The sequence below is a fragment of the Poecilia reticulata genome, linkage group LG22 (genome assembly GCF_000633615.1).
Source record: "Poecilia reticulata strain Guanapo linkage group LG22, Guppy_female_1.0+MT, whole genome shotgun sequence".
NCBI classification, from domain to species: domain Eukaryota; kingdom Metazoa; phylum Chordata; class Actinopteri; order Cyprinodontiformes; family Poeciliidae; genus Poecilia; species Poecilia reticulata.
In genome coordinates this window covers 16,584,619-16,605,872 of record NC_024352.1, presented here as the reverse complement: position 1 = coordinate 16,605,872, position 21,254 = coordinate 16,584,619, and the positions used below count along the sequence as shown (strand labels likewise).

General features: G+C 39.7%; 3 protein-coding genes across 4 annotated transcripts; 1 reads left to right on the top strand and 2 right to left on the bottom strand.

Moving 5' to 3' along the window:
• Positions 1-1,071: 1,071 nt before the first annotated feature.
• On the bottom strand, positions 1,072-8,949 carry LOC103458713 (b(0,+)-type amino acid transporter 1). Of its 2 annotated transcripts, none has more exons than XM_008399709.1 (6): positions 8,251-8,949; positions 2,110-2,243; positions 1,903-2,032; positions 1,687-1,811; positions 1,513-1,600; positions 1,072-1,434 (listed from the first exon to the last, which is right to left on the bottom strand). In XM_008399709.1, exons 1-6 carry the CDS (start codon positions 8,947-8,949, stop codon positions 1,204-1,206), a joined length of 1,407 nt encoding a protein of 468 aa, XP_008397931.1. In that variant the 3' UTR covers positions 1,072-1,203. The 2 variants fall into 2 exon arrangements, with proteins under 2 accessions (XP_008397931.1, XP_008397932.1); XM_008399710.1 differs by lacking the exon at positions 8,251-8,949 and adding an exon at positions 4,108-5,094.
• A 1,917-nt stretch (positions 8,950-10,866) lies between these two features.
• On the bottom strand, positions 10,867-16,359 carry utp25 (UTP25 small subunit processor component). The gene is made up of 12 exons (XM_008399708.2): positions 16,228-16,359; positions 15,511-15,550; positions 15,078-15,258; positions 14,778-14,990; positions 14,597-14,685; positions 13,999-14,409; positions 12,990-13,206; positions 12,703-12,905; positions 12,194-12,376; positions 11,618-11,727; positions 11,283-11,528; positions 10,867-11,193 (listed from the first exon to the last, which is right to left on the bottom strand). Exons 1-12 carry the CDS (start codon positions 16,326-16,328, stop codon positions 10,941-10,943), a joined length of 2,247 nt encoding a protein of 748 aa, XP_008397930.1. The 5' UTR covers positions 16,329-16,359; the 3' UTR covers positions 10,867-10,940.
• Positions 16,360-18,070: 1,711 nt separating this feature from the next.
• On the top strand, positions 18,071-18,993 carry grxcr1b (glutaredoxin and cysteine rich domain containing 1 b). The gene is made up of 2 exons (XM_008399706.2): positions 18,071-18,561; positions 18,650-18,993. Exons 1-2 carry the CDS (start codon positions 18,157-18,159, stop codon positions 18,686-18,688), a joined length of 444 nt encoding a protein of 147 aa, XP_008397928.1. The 5' UTR covers positions 18,071-18,156; the 3' UTR covers positions 18,689-18,993.
• The last annotated feature ends 2,261 nt before the right edge of the window (positions 18,994-21,254 follow it).

The following is a 21,254-nucleotide window of genomic DNA, read 5'->3' as shown; positions in this document are numbered from 1 at the left end:
CAACTCAATGTAGTTATTTAACACCACTTTAGTAATATCAACTGTGGCGGAGCTAGAGTCCTAATTTAAACCCATACAGTATCTGTGAGCCTTATTTTGAAACTCCAAGTTAAAACCTATTCCTATTATACCAATTAGAAAAATGAAAGAACTTGATATGCTGCTGAAGAGAGTTACTCAGCTGCTGAATTTACACAGGCTTCAGCCATGATGGATCGATGTGAGACAGAAAGACCTTCTAAGGAACCAAAGAAAGATGGAGCAAGTGGTTGCTATGGTGATTCCCGATATTTTTATGAAGCAGGCCACCATTCTTTTCATCAGAGAGGCAGACAGGAAGACGGTCCTCAATTTAACTGCAGCAGTGGGGAAACTATAAATTGCATCCAACAAATTTAATTGTAGGTGGAAACATTTGGAGGTTAAACAGTTCATTTTATCTGTCTTCACCGTTTTATGATGGAGATTAAAGAGACTTTAGTTTCCACTCGGAAAGAAAAATCCAAAGGTGTTACAGAGTGAAATGTGTGCTCTGGCAATTTGACCAAAAATGTTTAAGTCCTTCTGCAGATGAGTATGAAGATAAAACTGGGCAACAGTCAAAATGGTTTTGAAAATGTCCATAAAAAGTGGTTATTTCAGTGTTTATTTCATTGTACTCTATAACAGCCAGTCTGCAGCAAAATCTGAAAAATTAATTTGAATATACACGTGTACAAATTAAGTTATTCAAATGGACATACAGCTGAATGTTTCTGTAACTAATTCAAGATTTTAATGTTGAAGTGTAGTAAGATAAAAACCAACTAGACTTCAACAATTGTCTTCTAAAAGTGTAATGATAATTTCAACTTAGCTTCCCTTTTGATTCTTTCACTGAAATCTGAAAGATACAGCTACAAATAGAAAGAAATCACACCTCTCCACCTTTATCGTCGTTTTAACCAAATAAAACAGCTGCTGAGAATTAAAACAAATTATTGTAATGTTTGTTTTTGGAGCAACAAAGAAATAACTGCAAGATTTCTTAACATAAAATTTATTTAAAATAATAAAAAAATTTTCCAACACATCACATCTTTTAATTTAAATAAGTGCAAAAACAGATAACACATTACCTAATTGATTGTCCGGTTAAACCAATTACATAATTGGCTTCAGGAGCTTATTTTTCTGTAGATTACCTGCAGCAGCTTGATGAACTCAGAGGTTTTTCTCTGCTGGCGCGACCTCCAAGAACAGCTGCAGGAACGTTGTCACCTTATCAAACATTCCCGGGCAAAGCTTGAAATGGATGAAAGGTACGTAGACTATTGCGCCACTTAGGATAAACAACGCCACATATAGGTACTCGATTTGAGGTTGGTCTATGATGGGGGCCAGAACGAGGAAAATGGCCACAAGCAGGATTAATATGGGGAGGACAATGGGAACCTGTGAGGAGAAGAAACAGGCATGATGTCGAGCTGTTGTGAATTGCTACAAATGTTGAAATAAGAGTGTGACACTGACGCTGTATGGTCTGGGGAGCTCCGGTTTCTTTATTTTGAGATAGATCAGTCCAGACAGAGTGACAGCGTAGAAAAACCAGGCTGTGAAACTAACAGCAGCAGTGAAAAGTTGTTTAAAATAGAGTGAAAGTGGTTTTGTTTTATTTATTTAAGGAAAAAAGGAGATGAAGTTCACCTGAAGTAGTTGACAATACTCTGAAAGTCTCCGGGGATGAGGACCACCAAAGAGATCACAGTGGTGAAGATGAGAGCCGGAGAGGGAGTCAGCCGGTGGACATGAGCCATGGAGAGAATATCTGGCTATAAAACAAACATGGATCCCTATAAATGTGTGTGATGGCCTTTATTGCGAACAGATGTTTGTGTTTAGGTGAAATAGACAGCAGGGTACCATGTGGCCCTCCCTGGCAGCCACAAAGCAGACTCGACCGCCGCTGAAGAACGTCCCGTTTAAGGAGCCAAAAGCAGACAAGGCCGCAGCCAACGACATGATCCAACCCCAGCTTCCCAACACCTTGTTCCTGATGGACAGATGCTCCTGATTAAACTGGAATTTCTTGCAGACTTAAAGACTCTGGGCAACCGGACTTGCTCTTACCCCCAGGTGATGGCTACAGCGGTGGAAGACATGAGCTCTTTAGGTGTCATCACCGTCAGATAGCTGACATTCACCAGCAGGTACAAGCCAGTGACCAGAGAAATGGCTATCACCAGCGCTCTGGGAAGGTTTACCTGTGAAAAGATGAAACAAAGCCAACTCCTGGTTTTTGATCAGACATGTTACCGTTGAAATTACTTTCTCAAACAGGCGGGTGAAAATAAAATGTCCTTTTCGAAAACTTTCTACACAATACCTCCTCAAAAATAATTTTCTTCCAAAATATTAAGTTTCTTGTAATCTTTTAAAGTGGTCTTAGATTTTACATGGGGCTTTGTTAGGCTATATGGTTAACAGACTGCAAATGATTAAGGTTGCTGTAATTAAACATTTAATTAAGAAAACTGCTTTCCATCAAAATACCCTAATAAATAACCATTAATGAGAAAAATCATACAGCACTTGTTTGTGCCAAGACTCGATCATAAATCAATCTAATCCATAGAGCCTGAGATCGGTTCCATAAAATTAAAACCACATCTTTTATGGTGCCTGGTCACTATAGTGGTACTGAAGCACTGATGATCCTATTTCATTCATCCATTATGTCTGTTTTTGAACTGCAGGATGAGATTTAATGTTGGTTTAACATTCCCACACACTGATCTGGTGAAGTTAATGAAATCCAAAATCTCACCTCTGGTCTTTTAAGTTCCTCTGTGACATAATTTAGGTTGTACCAGCCAGCATAAGACCAGAGACATTGATAGAAGGCCATTCCGAAAGCGCTCAGAGTAACGTGTTTCTTTAAATGAGTTTTGAACTTTTAAATTTTCCATAAACACATCGCTGCTCTTTATGACCTCCACCATCCCACCAACCACAACTACAAGTGTTAAAACTTTGGCCACCAAGAAGATCACTTGGACCCTGACAGTAATGCAGGCATTCAGGATGTTGAGAGTAGAAACAACCAGGTTGGCGATAGCAGCGGTGCATTTCACAGCCAGCTGGGGAGGCTGGTCCCAAGTTCGGAGTAGGCCAGCGCAGCAAACAGAGCCACGGCTCCCAAGAGGGCCCAGATCACTAGACTCGCTCCGGGGCTTCCCATGTAGGCCAGAACAAACTGCGGGGACATGAATATCCCAGAACCGATCATGGTTCCCGATACCATAGCTAAGCCTCCAGCCAGTCCAATCACCCGCTTCATTTTCAGTCCTTCTGCTTTTTTACTTGCCATGACGGAAACTGGAATAAAGGAGACCGAATCACTCCAATGGAAACCTCAAGAAGTCTGCAGATTCAGAGAAGTCAGTAACTGGTCAGAGGGCAGCAAGTCAGCAGGCTATATGATTAACTAAAGTGTGGTTGTAAATGTTTTATCATCCATCAGTTGATCATAAACTCATTGTATCTATTGCTGGGGGAGCTTTGGTTAATTAAGCACCAGCTTTAACTCTTCTTTTATCTTAGCTCACTGGAATCAACACACAAAATGGAACGAAGTCTCAATACTTTGTATTTTCAATTGGTCCAAGAAGCCAGACTTTCTTGAAATCTTTCTCAAGGTTTTCATATCTTTCAAAGATTTTCTGACGACTTTGGTAAAAGATCCAGGCAGATGTTGATGCAACTGAAAAGAAACATGAAATTTTCCCCACAGTCCACAGGAGATACAGATGTATTTCTTCTCCAAACTCCAAAGCATGACTATCATGTTTTGTAACCTAGCTCAGTTTTTCAGACTTTCTAAGCTTTTTCTTAGACATTAGCTGCTTCTTACACTTGTCACTCATTTCCACTCCAACACCACAAGCGAGTGTCATCAGGAACAATAACTATACAGAAAATAAAAGGTAAAGCAATCAAAGTCCTACTTTCTGAAAGTAAAGATACTTTCAGAAATCCTACATAGCTATTTATCCAGAAAACTTCAAGAGATTAATTACATGTTTTTGCAAACTGTTAAGAAATAATAGCAAAACTGATCAGTCTTACTTCTGGTCGTTTGAGCTCCTCAGTTAAATAGTTTAAAGTATTCCAGCCATCATAAGACCACAGGCCCTGATAGAAAGCAATGCCGATGGCTTTCACGCCTACATTCGTTCCGTCAAAAGAGTCCTCAAAGTTTGCAGTGTTGCCCTGAAAAAGCATCACGGCTCCTCCCAGTATGATCACCGCCAGCGTCAGTGCTTTAATGGCCATGGTGACCACCTGGATGCCGGTGGCCAAGCGAACACTGAGACAGTTGACCAGAGCCAAGGCCAGGATCACCACAGCTGCCACACATTTCAAGACCAGCTGTGGAGGGGCACAGCCACTATAAAACGGGGCCACCACATATTCAGCGCAGCTCAGGGCGATCCCAGTGGCGCTGGCGGGCCTCATGACGCTGATGAAGCTGAAGACAAACACGAAGGCTGTGACTTTCCCAGCTGTCCGTAGCATGTAGATGTACTCCCCTCCAGACTCTGGTATGATCGTCCCCAGTTCAGCGTAGCAGAGGCCGCCCAGCATGGCTATCAGGCCGCAGCAGGCCCATATGACGAAGCTGGCCCCGGGGCTGCCGATTGCTAGCAGGACATACTGTGGAGAAATGAAGATCCCAGATCCTATCATGGTCCCAGCAATGAAGGACACGGCTCCTATTATTCCAACTTCCCTCTTCAGACTCAGTCCTTGCTCCATTGTTGGAGAATGCTACTGCCTGGTCTGAGGGATTTCCACTAAACACACCTCAGATCTTGGCGTAGGTTACCAGTGAACCATTAGGTAATGTTAAACAGAGCAACAGGTGGTAAAACTACTCCTGAATTGTCAAGAACGGAGAAGTTTCTTGTTCAACTTTGACATCCCTTCGAGCTGCTTTCATTCGTTTGACTGTATTAGGCTGAGATTTAAGAATGTGAAACTCATGCAAATATTTAGTGCTCTTTCTCTCTCTTCTTGATGTTACCTAATGTTAACCCTCCAGTTATGTTGCGGATCAACTTGACCCGTTTTAAAGTTTAAAACCTTTTAAAAATAATTGGAAGTATTTTTTTGCATGAAACTTTTTCTGTTTGTCTTAATAGGTGAACTCTACATATAAATTGAAAATTTTTTCATTTTACACATTTGTAACCCCCCCTGCGTCTACTTGTTACATTGATTCTGTTCGGGTCAATTTGAGTGCAAAAAAAGATTAAAAAATGTCCAATTCTATATGTTTCCTCGCAGCTATGAACCGTATTTCACCACACACACATGCACATGCAGACACACACAAGCCCACTTTCTCCCTATTCTCTTTACTTCACTAGGAAACTGCGAGAAAGCAGGTGTTCATACAACTTTTGACGGGAACCTTTTCTATTCCCGTGGGCAAACTCCACCCACACTGAGTGGACATTCAGTAAAAGTGGAGGAAAACATAAATATTGTCTACAAGACTCATTTGTCTTGATTTTAATCAGCGGGTCAATTTGACCCGCAACAGTATTTGTGTCTAAAGTTCAATTATAAAGATCACCCATTGAAAAGATCAAATAAAATGTAATATTAAAAAAATTACCAAAGATCAATTTCAAGGAAATTATTGTTTTTTTTGTGTCTAGATTTTTTTTCAGTGGACATAAAAAATGTAAATTCCATGTTTTATGTCCAAATGAGTAATTGAGTAAGTTGTCGTCATTAATCCTTAATTTCTGAGAAATTAAAAAACATCAATGCACACATATTGATTGAAATGGTTAGTATTGGAGTTAATAATCAGATACAAAAATGTTTTGGAGGAATTTTTTGGTTTCTGACACTATTGCATGATAAAACACTCCCCGGGTCAAATTGACCCACGAACATTATTGCTGTACCTCAGAAACGAAGATAACAGGAGCGTTAAGAAAATACATTTAAAATATGCTAGATTTAAAACTTAGCAACATGTCTTGATTAAAATAGCCTAATTATAATTTTCAGATTAATAACTTATTCTGCCCTATTGACCTTTATGTTACCTGTAGTTACAGCAGATTGTTGGCTAAGATCTTTTGAACTGCCCTTTTTCTGTGTGGGAAAGAATCAGGAGAAGTTCCAGCTTTCACACTGGTCTGTGAAAAGCCATAAAACAGCATGAGTTCAGGCCAGTGGAGGAGAAGCTCTGCTCCCGTTTTGTTTAGATAAAGGTGACAACTGATGTTTGATCTTGAAAACAAATTGTACTGAGTTTCTAATTTTTAAGAGGGTCCGAGACTGCTCCTGGTTGGATGAGCAAAGATACGCCTTATGTGAATAAATTAAAGACAAGAATACGTCTTTACTATAAAAGTTTGTACACAGGAGTAACAAATCAGATTTGCTCTTGCAACTCTCCAAAGACGTCTTTGCTTTTTGTTTGTCGTTTCCATCTTTTGTCTTTTTCTCTCTCAGGTAGATTCATGTGTTGTTTGGTGCTCTGAGTTTTCTGATGTTTTGTGATGTGCTTTTCTGATGATAGTCTGCATCTGTCTTGAATAAATGTTGATTATTATGACGCTGTTATCTCTGTGTGATCTCAGTCTTTGTGCACAGCATTTTCTGAATCCGGGCATAAGAGAGGATATAACGAGTCAAAAGGTTTTACAAAGGGTTAATAAGTTTTAGAATTTCTCCTCTCTTAATACTAACAAGACCAACCTCTTCAAATAAAACAAAGCAAGGTCAAATTTAAAACACTGTATTTCTTGGCTGTGCTTTGAACTGTTTGTTGATTGACCTGAGTTGATTTTATTGCTTCTTTAAACCACTGATAAACTATCTACAGGGGCTTAGTGTGACATGCAGAGTGCAGGGTCATGTGAAGAAAATTACTGTTTAAATTCAAAGGTCAGACTTAAGAGATACAACAACACATGGAAAAACCAGAATGGACATAAAAATATTAGTTCCTCAGTGGTATTAGTCTGCCGAAAGCAATAGACCTTTTTTTAATAGGACTTAAATGGAGAAATTAGCAAAATGTGCCGATAAATAAATGAACTAGTGCTTAAATGATAGTCAGCAGAACTACTGCAAAAGCAGGAGTTTAAGTTGAAGCAAAGAAGAGTGTGTGAACACGAAGACATCAACCTGTCAGAAGCAGTGACTTCTGACAATCATTTATCACTTAGTGAGAAAGATCAACAAATCACAAACACTTAGGAAAGCTGCCAAACTTCTCGAAGCTTGATTTCCCTAACAGCGGAGCATCTGTTAGAACTGCTACAACACATGAACAAGGTTCTAGGATACTAATCCTAGGTAATGGGGCTTTTTAAGGGGTCCAAGTGAATGTGTGACTTTGCTTTCTATCCATAGGCAGCCCAGTTCATAAGGTGGACAACTTACTGAAGACACTTAACTGAATATTAGTGTTTTTGGGTTGTGGAAAGAGACCGGAGCACTCAGAAAAAAACCCATGCATGCAAAGAGAGAACAAGCAAACTCCGATCAGAAAGACACCAGGTGAGATTCAAAACCAGGATCTTCTTGCTGCAAGACAACAGTGCTAATAGCTGCAACCAACTAAAATTATAATATGTAAAAAGTTTCACTTTTTGGCCTCTTGGCCAAGTCTATTAAGACCTGGTCAAGAGCTATGGAGAGCCATTTCATTCAAAAATAAATAGGCACACCAATGTACTGTAAAAAAAATAACTTCAAAGTAAGTGGTCCTGTTCATCAGTTTCAAATGAAGATAGAAGAAGTCATAAACTAAATAAAAGTCTGCACAGCAAAGCATGGAGATGGAAGCATGTTTTCCATTCTTGGCTATTTCTTTTAACTGATTTTGTTATTTTGCTGTTTAAAATCATTGCTTAAGCTCAAACTGCAGTTTTTAGTGACAGTGTTGGTCGGGACAATAAAACGGAGAGAAACAAATCAAGGCCTCGACCCTGAGAAATTTAGGTTCTGAACTTTGCAGTGTCATTGTAAAACCTGGACTAAAATTAGTTCCACAACGATGTAAAAAGCTGATAAGGTCAGAGTAAATAAAATAACTACTGAAAGGTATTGCTACTACAGATAGCGCTGCAAGATGCAGTGCACCTGCAGTTTACAATGACACATAAAGTTTATGAGTACTCTAGTGCAGATTTGAATTTTTGTTTATAGGTTTGCCTGATTTATTTTGTGACTTCTTACCTCTGGACGTTTGAGCTCCTCTGTCACATAGTTCAGGTTGTTCCAGCCGTCATACGACCACAGTCCCTGGTAGAGAGCAATACCGATGGGATTGATGCCCACGTTTGAGTTCTCAAAGGAGTTTTGAAAGCTCTCCATGTTTCCTTTGGCAAGCATGACCACCCCTCCTACAACGATGACTCCCAAGGCCACCACCTTAGCCACCATAAAAAACACTTGCACCGACATTGAAAAGCGAACATTCATGCAGTTTACGATGGCTAAAACCAAGACTGCAGCTGCAGCCACGCATTTCACTACAGACACCGGAGGAGGGCATTCTGGGTAGAACGGAGCCACGACGTACTGGGCGAAGCTTAGGGAGATGCCTGCAACTCCAGCAGGCCTCACAAATAAGATGGAGCTGAAGGCCAACATGAAGGCCATGACTGGACCTGACGTCCTGAGGATGTAGATGTACTCTCCTCCTGACTCTTGCATGACGGTTCCCAGTTCAGCGTAGCAGAAAGACACCAGTATCACCAGTAAGCCACAGCTGGCCCACACCACCAGGCTGGCTCCAGAGCTGCCGACGGAGGAGATGACTGTCTGCGGGGACATGAAGATCCCAGATCCGATCATTGTTCCAGCAATCAGCGACACGGCTCCTATCAGCCCCACCTCTCGCTTCAGGCTGAGCTTCTGCTGCTTCTCGTCCATCAGCTCTGCGGGTTAGAGATCAAGTGCTGCATGTCAGCTCCAGCAGTGGAGGAAAACTGTAATTTGATGACCAAAGTCACTCTTGAAGTTAATAATTATGTGTGCGGTTCATACAACATCTGAACAGGCGATGTCTTACCCAACAGCTTATCATTTTTAAATGGATCACTGCAGTTGGTGATAATTATACTTCTTTATTATGCTGTCTTTTGTTTTTACTCCTGATAACTATTGGTTTGGAAAGTCTATATCGTGCTTTGCGCAAGTGCTTCTGTTTTATAGGCCCAGAAATAGCTCAGCATGTGCTTAGTCATGCTGAATAATTGGAGGCCATAATTATCAGATGTAAAAGTGGTAGAAAATAGACAAATACTTATAAAATCTACCCAGTACAACTGTAAAAATTAGGATTCTGTATTCAAAACAAAACCAACCAAGGCTTGTATAATACAGCTCCCATTTTTCCTAGTAGTAACAGGCTGCTTTTGGAAAACCAACAAGGTACTTTGAGGAATTCACAATTTACAGACTGATTTCCAGAACCTACAATGTACTCTGGAAGGTTCAGATTAGCTTTCTAGAACTTCAATAACTCACTACAGAGGATGCTCTCCATCGCTTACATATTGTATTCCTAGAACTAACTGACTGGATACTTTTTGGGACAGTTGAGTTTCCTTTACCATAATGGTCAGGATAACTTTGTGGAACTGGCAACAATCTTTATGAAATATTCAGGCTATGTTTTTTGGACTAAAACTTTACAGGTTAATTCTCTGGAGCTAACATATAATTCTTAATTAACTTAAAGCTTACATTTTGTAAACTGCATGGTCTTTTTTCCTGTGACTTACAGATTGCTTCAATGTAGATTAACAAGGTACTTTCCAAATATTAAGGATTACATTTTTGTATCTTTCATGTTGTTTTTTTCAAGTTTACAGGGTTCTTTCTAGGACATTCAATGTTCCATCATGTAGTTGTTTTTGTGGCGTTTACATGTCATTTTCTCTGAACTATACTTCAAGGTCTTATCCTGAAACAGGTAGGTTAGTTTTCCAGAAATTACAGGGTACGTTGAGACTGTCCATTGCTTACAAGTTGCTTATTACTATCTCATGTCTACTTTTCTAAAGGTTATTTTCTCTGAGCTTACAAGTAAGCAGTTTCCAGAAACTGCAAATTACTTCTCTGAAGCTCATAAACTCATTTTCAGAAATTTATTGGATGCAATTTTGTGATTTTAGAATATATTTTTAACATAAATCCAAAAGGTAATTTTCAAAAAAGCAGAATGGTACATGTTTGTCCTGATAAATGACTGTACTTTATACAATCAGATCATATGTCCCTCAAAACAACTCAAAGATGTTAGATCTTTAGGAAATAAATGGGATCACCAGCAAACAGGAACTTTTTGGACATGTAACACAAAAGTTAGCTGACTCAAAAATGCAATATCAATTATATTTTGTCACCTGATTTGAAACAAAATTAGAAAATGGATCACATTTTAAATGATATACAGACTTTTACCTACTTAACAGTTGTGAATTGTTTCTATATAATTAAACTGAACTTAATTACCTTTTTTTAATTTTTAAAAGAAATGCCATAGTTTCCCATAAATTTCAGGACTTTACTCATTTGTAACGTTTATTGGGAGTGATATATTTTATGACTCTATTGGTACAAACGGGCTTCCATACTTGACACTTTCGATACACCCGAGTCACAAAAATGACTTAATCAGCTCTGATGTCGCTAAATCAAAGCACTCTAACCAACAAACAGATGAGGAAATATTTCTCTGGTAATCAGCACATCTGAACAACCATTATGATAACGTTTATGTAAGATTAGATTTTTTATGGACCCTTTAGAAATGCATCAACAAATCCAATAAACCAATAAATATTTGTGATAGGAAGAGAGAGTCACAATTTATTGATAAAACTAGTAACAAACACGTTTGCTGGGCTATTATCAGTTCAGGCTTTGTCCTCTGCTCCTGTGATAAAAAGGTGAACGTTTTTGTTGGAGTGCAGCATCTGTCCAGCTCGCTGGGCTCCGGTGATGGCAGCCAGCTTGTGGGCATCGTAGCGGGAATAGAGGGCAGTGCAGGTCCAGCTGGCCTCCTCCCCCTGACCTCCTGCTGCCAGCATGTTGCACACCTCGCTGTAGAAGTGGGAGAAGGTGGGCAGGCTGTAAAATATCAGGTGCTTGATCCCTTTGATAGCGTACCTGAATGAAATAAGCACGATGTGAGCGGATTGTTACAGGTAGAATAGGAGATACCACATAATTTGATGGATAGTAAAATAAGAACAGACCTCTTGTAGAAGTGGAAGCGCTCGGTGAAGAGCAGGAACTGTTTTTCTCCTTTCAGAAAGAAATGCCTGGCTCGAGAAACCTCTGACTTGCTGGAATATTCACACACGGACGTGAAGCTAATCTCCTCTTTCTTCATGTGATTTCGCAGCCGGATGTAGTCGAAGTAGGATGGGATGTAGATCAGAGTGTGGGACATGACCGAGTCCCTGTACTGAGGAAGTACTTTATCGATGAAGAACTGAAACCTACAAGAGGATGAAGAAAATGATGAAGTATAGTTCAAGCCAAAGGCACAGCAAGGAGGTTAAAAAGTTATTTCGGCTGAGACATGTACCGAGCATCTTGATTCATGAAGTTGTCGGATGGAAACACCTGGAATACGTGAGGCAGCTGAACCAGCACCTGGCAGATGGAGCCCGTCTTTGGCATGTTTTTTGTGGTAATCTGAGACAAAAACCCCAGAAACACAGAGCATGCAAATTTCAGTCAGGTGTTAATAATGACATGCAATGATCTCCTACTAAAACATAATTAAATTAAGAAAACTGTGAAGGTTAAAATAAATGTGGTGTATGAATCAGTGCATAGATACAATTAGATCAACTCAACAATGACAAATCCCTGATATTGTTCCCGTTTCATAAAGTCCCAACGTTCAGATGCTGTTGTAGATTTTTTTTAGGGTCAAAGAGTGGCATCATCTCTGCATGGGGTGTTGCAGAAAAGTTTCACTCTGAAACCTGGTTTCAAAAAGCACCGGTGTGAGAGACTCACTGGTGTCAATCAAACGAACGGCTAGATCGCAACAAAAAAATGTTACGGCTTCGCTGAAGATCGGCTCGGCGCAAACGAGGCCTAAGATTTCAGATCTTTGAAACACAAAAATAAGCGAGTATCTCTACTGCCTGACCTGCCCTCTGTAGTTGGCACAGTGTTTAGTGAGGATGTTGTTGATCTGCGGGTCCTGGATGGAGCTGAACACCAGCGTCTGTCTGTAGTGTCTGGCCCAGTTGTTCAGATTCCACATCCGCACTCTGGAAAAGTCGACTCCGTGGGAGTCCAGCGGCTGCAGGTTCATGTGCTTCATCACATGCTGGAGGGTGAGGACAACACTTACAAACTTAAACACACAAACACGTTACGTTTTGTAGGTTACAGATCGATAATTACTAAGCTTTAAACAAAACATTGCAGTAGCAGAACCATCCAGCTTGACAAAACAAATCAAGATAAATAGAAATAATATACCGAAGAAGAACACTGAAATAGTTAGATACATGTTGACATTTTGAGTTTTAAATTTTAAAAATCACTGGTTCAAAAGCCCAAAATTTCTAACCTATTTTAATACTCAATATTCTAGTTATGAAGAATGGAAAACTTCAACAGCAGGTGGTGCCACATGTAAACTCCTCATACCAAGACATGCTCCCAGTTCTGCATGAGGAAGACGTCAGTCTGATCCAGCACCAGCAACTCAATGGACGACAGAAAGTCGTAGTCTCTCTTGCTCTCTCCTTCGGTTCCCAGCACCGTTCGGAGGCCGAGTGGAGACGCAATGATGATGTCTGATGAGTAGAAGGGGGCGTAGAGGCGCATGTTGCCCCTCACTATGGACACACCTGGGAGGGAGAGTGCAGAACCATCAGGATGCAGGGTCAGATAAGTGGCAGAGGTTTTTAGGAACTACTTATTTGAAGACGTACCTATCCTGAAGTGATCGTCCACGTTGCCAGAGAAGACGGCGTGGTAATCATCAGGCCGGCGCAGGTTGGCTGGTTTTTCTTCCTCCGCTTCTCCAAACTCCTCCTTGAACTTCTTCTTGTTGCTGACAACAATCTTTTTGCCTTTGGTCTCCAGCAGGCTGATGAGAGTGTGGACAACTTGCAGAGCGGCCCCCCGGAATGGAACCAGGATCAGAACCTGGGACAAAGTGGTTGCGATCCTTACATGCTCTGTAGGTGGTCTGGGTTAAATTAAAACTCTTCCTAAACAATTTTTAGTCCAATGGCTGAGTGTTAGTGTGATTTTATAGAGATTCATAAATGGATCCCAATGGGTTTCTTCTATGTGTTAAGATTTTATTTTCTCTGAGGACAAAAGAAAAATAAGAAAATATTCCACAAGATTGAAAAGCAAAGCTTCTCAGGATCTGCCTGTTCAACAATCAGGAATATAAGAGGTCTACATATTTTTTCCTTAAAATATGTTATACTCTGTCCACTATTTTTATGAAAACCTTGACTTGTGCTAACAGATTTTTAAATATATATTTTTTTGAAATATAAAAACTGCATACATTTTTTTCTACGTCTTACTAAAAGCAAAGGCAACAGTGAGAGCACAATAAAATAAAAACTTACTGTTAAAACTGACAATCATGGATGTTAAATTTTAAACTTTTGAGCCTTCTTCACTTTGAAGTAACGTCCAAACTAAAGCTATTTATTGTTTCTGTAGCTTGATGGTGATTTGATGAGGTGTATTCACTCATCAGTGAAATAAAATATTCATTTTCTGAAGGTCAGTACAGCTGAAATATGTATCGATTCTGGTGAACCTCTGTGTTTTCCAAGTTAATATAGATGTTACATGGTAACAAATTTCTAAAAAAAAAAAAACTAAACATTTTTCATAGAAGAGATCTCTGATGCTTTGATTTAAAAAAAATAATTGCAGCTAAAACTGACCCGACACATGTGTTTAGTTGTTTACCTTTGGCCTGGTCAGTCCCTGGTCTCTGGGTTCTTCCTGCGGTTCAGCTCCAGCTTTACCCTGACTCTTCCGCTCTCTCAGCTGGGTGTTGTGAGCCAGGACTCTGGAGTTGGCCTTCAGGATGTGGTTGAGCACATGCAGGCAGTATGCACTGCGAACATACGGGCCCTGCTTCAAATGGCACGCCTCTGGGTGATACAGGTCCTTGTAGGACGCCATGAGGGTCAGCAGCTCCATCTGGAGGGGGCTGATCTCTTCGGTATTTCCTTTAGGACTGAATGACTGGTTCAGATTCCTCCAGCTGCTCTCCAAAACTTTATGGAAAACAGTTTGGTTTGTGTCTTTTTGGGGGCCGATGGGGCCGAACCTTTCAATAGAGTTGGTGCAAAGAAGGTTTCCCAGTTTTGCCCACTATAAAAAAAAGGGAGCAGAGAAACCTTAGAAGTGGCTCAGTGCAACACACAGTACAATGGAAAAGTATTCCCACCACGTGAACCAATCTGCAGGAAATCACCCAGCTCTATTTTACCGTGTCCTGCATCAATAAAAATATAATTAAAAGTTGCTTTAAGCTGTGACAAGGTGACTTTGTGTATACCGTGATCTGAGTTTTGGATTTGGAGCCAGATGTAATTCTGAGCACATCCTCTTCAGTGAGTTCGGTATCCAGGTGGACTAAAAACATGTCTGTTAAAAAAAAGGGAATAAAAGACAAAATGTAACACACCAAAATGACCAATAAAAAAAAGAAGATTATTAAGTTTTCTGTCCGCTCTTACCTTTACTGTTCTTGAGTTGTGGAATGTTTTCATCCTGTTCTCCTTTTTCTATAAAGTTGGTCTCCAGACAGAACGCAGACTCATGCTCCTTGTCCACAAACTTTTTGTCTCCTGCCACCTCTTTCTGTTCATCAACCCCCTCCTCCTCTTCATCGCCATGCTCCTCTTCTCCATGTTCTGCTTCCTCTGCATCCTCACCCTCAACATTACCCTCTAATGCACATTAAACTCTTATTTTAGTCAAGCACAAACTGTTGTCAAACATTTTTTAAAGACAAAAAAAAAAAAAAATCCCCTTGCCTTCAAAGAGAAGCTCTTCCTCTTCGTCATCACTGCTTTCATCCTCGTGGCTTTGAGCATCAGCTGTGGGTTCACTGAGCGTTGAAAGAAGCTTCTGATAGGCAGTTTGTTGCTCTGGTTCTTCATCTTCTTCCTCTTCCCCGTCTACAGGTTCTGAGTCAGATTGTTCTGGGCTTGATGGCTGCACCAAACAAACAAACAAACAAACAAACAAACAAACAAACAAAAAAAAACATTAAAAAAACTGAAACGGTTCTAAATACTTGTAGTAAAACTAAATCTAAGCAAAGCTACGGTTCAATATTCCCAAAGTGTTGAGAACTAACTTCAAAACCTTGAGCAGATAAGAAACTCGGAAGGATTATTTATTAAATAAATTGTTTTTCAGTACAATTATTTTGGTGTTTGATCTGGAAACTCAAGGAACACTCACCAGCTCCACAATCTGGGTCCTTTCAGGTCTTTCATTCACACTGTGGAAAACACACATCAGTAAATTAAGCAGCGAGATAAAGACAGATCTGATATGACCTGATGGACAGACTCATGAGTGACTAGATGGATAGTTGGATGGACCGCTGCATTAATGATGAGAGTCATAATAAGCCCCTGGGGCTTATTATCTCCGCAACACATTGCATTTGTTTCCTTTTGGATTTGTTGTGATCTATTGGTATTCATATAGTGCAAATTAGAACAACAACACAAAGTAATAGATGGAAGGACAGATATATCCAACTTTAGACAATAGAGCAGAAACTGACCTGAAAGGGGTACATTTAATATTAAAGGTTCCTCACGAGTCTTTAATATTAAATGTTCCCCGTTCTCTTATCCCTTGCATACCAAGACCTGGAAAATACTGCAGTCAAATTTCTGAAACCCTCAGGAGAAAAAATGATATTCGTCCTTTACTGCGAATTCGCGCGTTTAAGTAACATAAACTGCTATAGCTAATAAATGTCTACAAAATAAACCTCGACTGTTCAAATGAATAGCTAGTCACGTTTATTACGAGTTTATTTTTGTGTTTTAGGTTAAAATGCTTGTTTGAAGGTAGTCTGACTCTGAACTAAATGTAGCTTCCTAACTGACAATAAAACGCAATTCTTCATAACAAAAAAACACTGTTCTCTGTTATAATGCTTACACATCGTGAAATGGATGCTCCTCTCCGAACTCCTTCAAGTGTTTCTTCTGTTTTTTGGACAGATTTGTGAAAAGCTGCTTATTCTGCCGCCGCTTCCCCATGACTCTCGAGGTGTTGTTGTCACATGTGTGCAACTTCTTCTGCGTTTGTTGTGCTTCACTGAGCGTCTTTATCGCCACCTACAGTAGCAGAGAGGTACTGCATGCTTCCTCTCCACTTACGGTGAATAAAGAGGACGTTTCACATTTTCAGAAGCAGTCCTAGACAGATTTGCAGAACTGCAAATAAAGCGCATTTAATATTTAACACACTGGTCAGGTATAACTTTATGAACACTGACGTAAATCATGCCAATTAGAATATCTTATAATCATGGCACGATGTATTTATTAAGTGAGCAGTGAAAGGAATTTTTTTTAATTCAAAGCAGATCAAGTAGAAGTAGAAAAATACTATGCCATGCTTTGGTCAATGTTCTGCTGGGGAATCTTGGTTGTTGTGGCCTCTTTCTGAGGCTGACCAGTCCAGAGAGCAAAAATGCTTCAGGAATGCTTCAGGGCTTTATTGGAGTCCATGTCTCAATGGGTCAAGGTAATTTTGGTAATAAAAAGGGGATTTACACAACATATTACATCATTAAGTTACGACCATTCTGTGTTTTTTTTTAATTTTTTATTTCCTTTATTTAACCAGGTAAACCCCATTGAGATCCAGATCTCATTTTCAAAAGGGACCTGGGCAGAAGTCATGATGTTTTTGCAGAAACTCTGTTTGGTAACGTTATTCTTATTTTTATAAATATTTCACTTCAACTTCAGGAGCAGAGTAAATATTTCCAGTATTATTGCTTATATTTTTGTACCTGTTATTATTCAGCCAGGCATCCTTGATAATCCTATCTGGTGGTCACCTATTTTTGTCCTCTACTTGAAACTGATCTCAGCTGGTTGGCTTCTCTTTCTCCACCTGCCTTTTGAGAACTGATCATGATCACACAGTGAGGTTAAGATCTAGGGAGTTTAAATTGTAATGTACCAGGATTTAGGGGAGTTTGGTATCATTTTAACTTTTGAAACAATCGAAGAAATCACCAAAGCCGATCCTGGACAGTTTGGAAGATGTTCTCAGTAGCCTTAAAATCTGATATTAAATATAGAAAGTTCTCCATATACAAGCATTTCTGTAACTTATGTGCTGTGAAGCAGTGCTCCACCATGCAAAAATCATCTCTGAACCGTTCCTGGATGGTTGGAAAAAGTTGCTTATGAAGATTTAGATCTTTTCTCTTTGGGAGGACGTCCACGCCCTTGGATGAGACGCAGTACATGTGATCATTGAGCTCATGCAAGCTCTCACCTTTTCTTCTCAGATTGTATGATTTTCCAGATCCAACTAAATGTTCAGAAGGAGAATGCATCAGAAATAATACATCTACTCTAAACCTCTTCTCCTGTCCATGTTTTTCTCGGACTGAAACAAAGTATTAATATTTACTTTCCTGTCAGTGGCTCTGCTGTTGAGGTGATCTTGAGTGTGTAAAAGGAGGAACATTAATTCAGTCTCAGACCAGCATGATGAACATTGCTGTAAAGATCAACTAAGACCACCAGGTGTTTGCCCTGACTTTGTTAGTTATCAGACCATAAAGGATCAGACATAAGGTGCGTGCTGACCTTGATCAATTATTGAACACGATCATATCAATTTACACTTTGCCCGTTTTAGCTGTTACCATGACAAGGGCACATCTATTATTGAGTATTTGGGAGCACACAAGGGGTGTGCTCGGGGTATTTTCAGTTCCTTTGAAACACCTGTGAGACACCTGCTGTTGGATGAATAAGTGGACCGCCGATGACTTGAGCTGAAAGGGCCACTCTGTTTTGTCTGAATGGGAAGCGATGCATGTGACTCTTTTCTTGGATTTCAATGGATGGGCCAAAGATGAAAGAAAATGCCGGGAAAACGGTCCGGTTCAGAGTCGCATCTGCCAACAGTGGTCGAGTCCTGGCTGAGGTGTTCAAGGACGAGAGGACCTGGTGCGGCTCGGTTTCTGACTCTGCAGACTCGGACGGCACCGGCAGCATGGAGGCAGAGCAGGGAAGTCTGCCGCCCGCCAGTGAGGCCAACAGGCACCTGAATGGCCTGGAGGCTGCCGCGGACGAGAACGGCTGTGAGTCCGATGACCTGCTGCTGTATGCCAGTGTCAAGAGGGAGATGATGTTCAGCAACAAGAGGATCAACATCTGCAGTAAGAACGGAACCATCCGAGGGGTGAGGAACAAAGTGAGCGCAGGTCAAGTGCTTTTCAACAACCTCTCCAATATGTACTCTGTAAGTTGGTCCAGCTTTTCATTCTTTTTTTTGCCCTCAAGCCTGGTAGCCTCATGACTAGACATCACCTCTTTTTCTTTCACTGAAGGGTCGTCATCAGAGAAGGAGACCCTGGGAAAAGGAGTGACGGTTCATATCAGGCAATGTCCTTCTTAAATATCTGGGACACTTCTTAGAGACTTGATGCAATGAAAGGAGTCATTCTTTACTGATTATTGTGGAATATTATTCTTGTTAAAGTGCTTCAGACAAGATGAGATGAATTAGTATAGTCAGTTTAAAAGAAAGTACACCCATTTTTAATTCTAAGGTCACTCTAGTCTTAATCGGGATCTATCTACTTCATTACATGAATTAAACCCTTCAGCCTACAAGAACAAAGAAGAGGTTGCATACTATTTACTAACATTTATTGCAACCCCCCCTCCCCCCCCAAAAAAAAAAAAACTAAGTACACCCTATCAAAGAGTGACAGCCTCTTGCAACTTTGTTGAAGATTTTTCTTCCACCTATTCTTATTCGCAACATTACTCTTCATTACTTGTAGCATACTTCTCTTGAGGTCCCACCACATGCTGATTACTTCATTTTTAGCCTTTCTGTTGTTCTGATGTGTTCTACTGATCATCCATCTTGGTCCAAGCCTCAGCTGTTGGAAAGGTGGCATTGCATTTGACTCTAGACTTCTTCTATATACAGAAATATGTACAGTTGACTGGAAAGTGACAAGAACCTGTGGTTGCAAAACAAGTTAAAATATTCATTATTCTACTACCATGCTCGACAGAAGGTGACAGAGATGTTTGTGCTGATATGCTGTGTTTGGTTTTCTCCAAATGTGGTGCCAAACATCTCTACTCTCGCCTGCACAAAGGATATTGTTCCAGAGTTTATGTGTCATTTATTGCCATAATCTATCTAGAGACAAAAAGATTTAGGAAATGGCCTTATAATCCTTTGGAGATACATGTGCAGCAATGGCTTCTTCTCCAAGGTCATTGCTAATGTCTTTCCGTCTTGGCAAGATTAAAGTACCGGTATCTTAAATGGGAGAGTTTTGACTCAAACAGAGAATGTCAATAGTGTGAACGTCTGGCAGGGTCGAGTTCCAGATTTGAGGCTCAATGCTCGACTCCACATGGTGCTGAGACAGGTGGAAGGCACAGTGAGGTGGACGTAGGAGGAGGATGACATAAGGGAATGGCTGGGGGTGGCAATGTGCAAGAGGTCTGATAGAGAAGGATAGCTGAGGCTGTGAATGATTTTAAATGCGCACAGAAGAATCGGTTTAACTAGGAGCCGGTGCAGTCGCTGAAAGACAGTGACAAAATGGTGTAGCAAGGGGCTTTTGATTATAATGCGTGCTGCTGAATTATGAACCATCTGAAGCTTATGGAGGGATTTGTGAGGAAGACCGAGAAGCAGAGAGTTACAGTAATCTGTATGATGAGGCTGTGAATAATAATAGAAGTAGTAGAGGGGTTAGGAAGTGAGGGAGGCGGTTTATGTTGCATCAGTGAAAATATGGAAGAGGGCATTTGAGTATGACTTTCCCTAAAACCTATGAAAGTATTTAGGGTGTCCTTAGTTTTTTCTAATTATTATTACTGTATTTTTAAAACCAAATTTACCATTTGGGTTTCGTTTTCATTCATTAAATAATGACAGTTGTATTTTGTTCACTGACGTTGGATTTAACTAATGTTAAAACTATTTAAGGCAGATCATTTTTATTACATCCTCCACTTCTTGTAATGTTGTAGTAAGACAGTAAAACAAACTGATCTGTTTTTTTTGTGATGCTGCTATCTCGACATTTTAACACCATACCTGAATATGAAAGACTGAGAAATCAACAATTACTTCAAGAACCACTATATCAACTGTATGAAGCATTATCATAATGTTATCAATGTTTGTAAATCACTATGGCTCATCATAACATATTGTGAAAGTTGTGTGATATATCTGCATAATCTGGATTTGGTTATGAAAATGTTTTATAAATTATTATTTCTAACAGAACTCTAAGATATTTTTAAAAACATTGGAACCTGCTGCTGATTATAAATTTTTGCTTCATTCTGATGATTTATAAAAAGTCATTTTGCATCAAAAGTAATCTCATGTCATCACTAATCACGCGCAACAACTCAGTTTGACCTGATGATTTTTAGTAAAGATATTTCCTTATTGCTCAGAGATACAGAAGGAGTACTTTTTGTATTTTACGATGGTTTCTTTTTTGTAAATTGTAAATTGAATGCGAGCCAGAAAGTCATGAGACTTTGTCCCACACATCTGACATCTGAACCGTTTTTGTAAACAATTTGTAATTATGATGGATGAATGTGATCATGTCTTTTAACTCTTTTAGGATTTTCACTGGATTGGAGTGGAAATCTTTACAAAAACATGCACATGAACTCATATAAACCAATTTTGTCAAATATTAGAAATGCACTGTTGTATGGGTAATACCAAGTAGGTGTAAATGAATTAAAGACAGAGAGGATGAAGTTTCTCATCATTCATTTTAATCATTCAATCATTCTAAATAAACTAATAAAAAAAGACATGAACTAGGATTAATTGACTATATTCATTCTTTATGCATACAATCAATTATCCCTTAGTAAGGGAATATAAGCTTCATTGGTCGTAATATTGGTCACAGTATAGGCAAACCTGGA

What these genes read in the sequence shown, in the direction of transcription:
- LOC103458713 (XM_008399709.1), bottom strand. Translation starts at nt 8,949, where the DNA reads ATGGACGAGAAGCAGCAGAAGCTCAGCCTGAAGCGAGAGGTGGGGCTG. An exon ending in AGGAGCTCAAACGTCCAGAG is followed by an intron (nt 2,244 to 8,250) that starts GTAAGAAGTCAC and finishes ATCTTTTCACAG; the next exon opens with GTAAACCTTCCCAGAGCGCT. An exon ending in AGCTCCCCAGACCATACAGC is followed by an intron (nt 1,435 to 1,512) that starts GTCAGTGTCACA and finishes TTCTCCTCACAG; the next exon opens with GTTCCCATTGTCCTCCCCAT.
- utp25 (XM_008399708.2), bottom strand. Translation starts at nt 16,328, where the DNA reads ATGGGGAAGCGGCGGCAGAATAAGCAGCTTTTCACAAATCTGTCCAAA. An exon ending in ACAACTCAAGAACAGTAAAG is followed by an intron (nt 14,686 to 14,777) that starts GTAAGAGCGGAC and finishes TTTTTTTAACAG; the next exon opens with ACATGTTTTTAGTCCACCTG. An exon ending in AGAACTGGGAGCATGTCTTG is followed by an intron (nt 12,377 to 12,702) that starts GTATGAGGAGTT and finishes CTCACCCTCCAG; the next exon opens with CATGTGATGAAGCACATGAA.
- grxcr1b (XM_008399706.2), top strand. Translation starts at nt 18,157, where the DNA reads ATGGATGGGCCAAAGATGAAAGAAAATGCCGGGAAAACGGTCCGGTTC. An exon ending in ACCTCTCCAATATGTACTCT is followed by an intron (nt 18,562 to 18,649) that starts GTAAGTTGGTCC and finishes CTTTCACTGAAG; the next exon opens with GGTCGTCATCAGAGAAGGAG.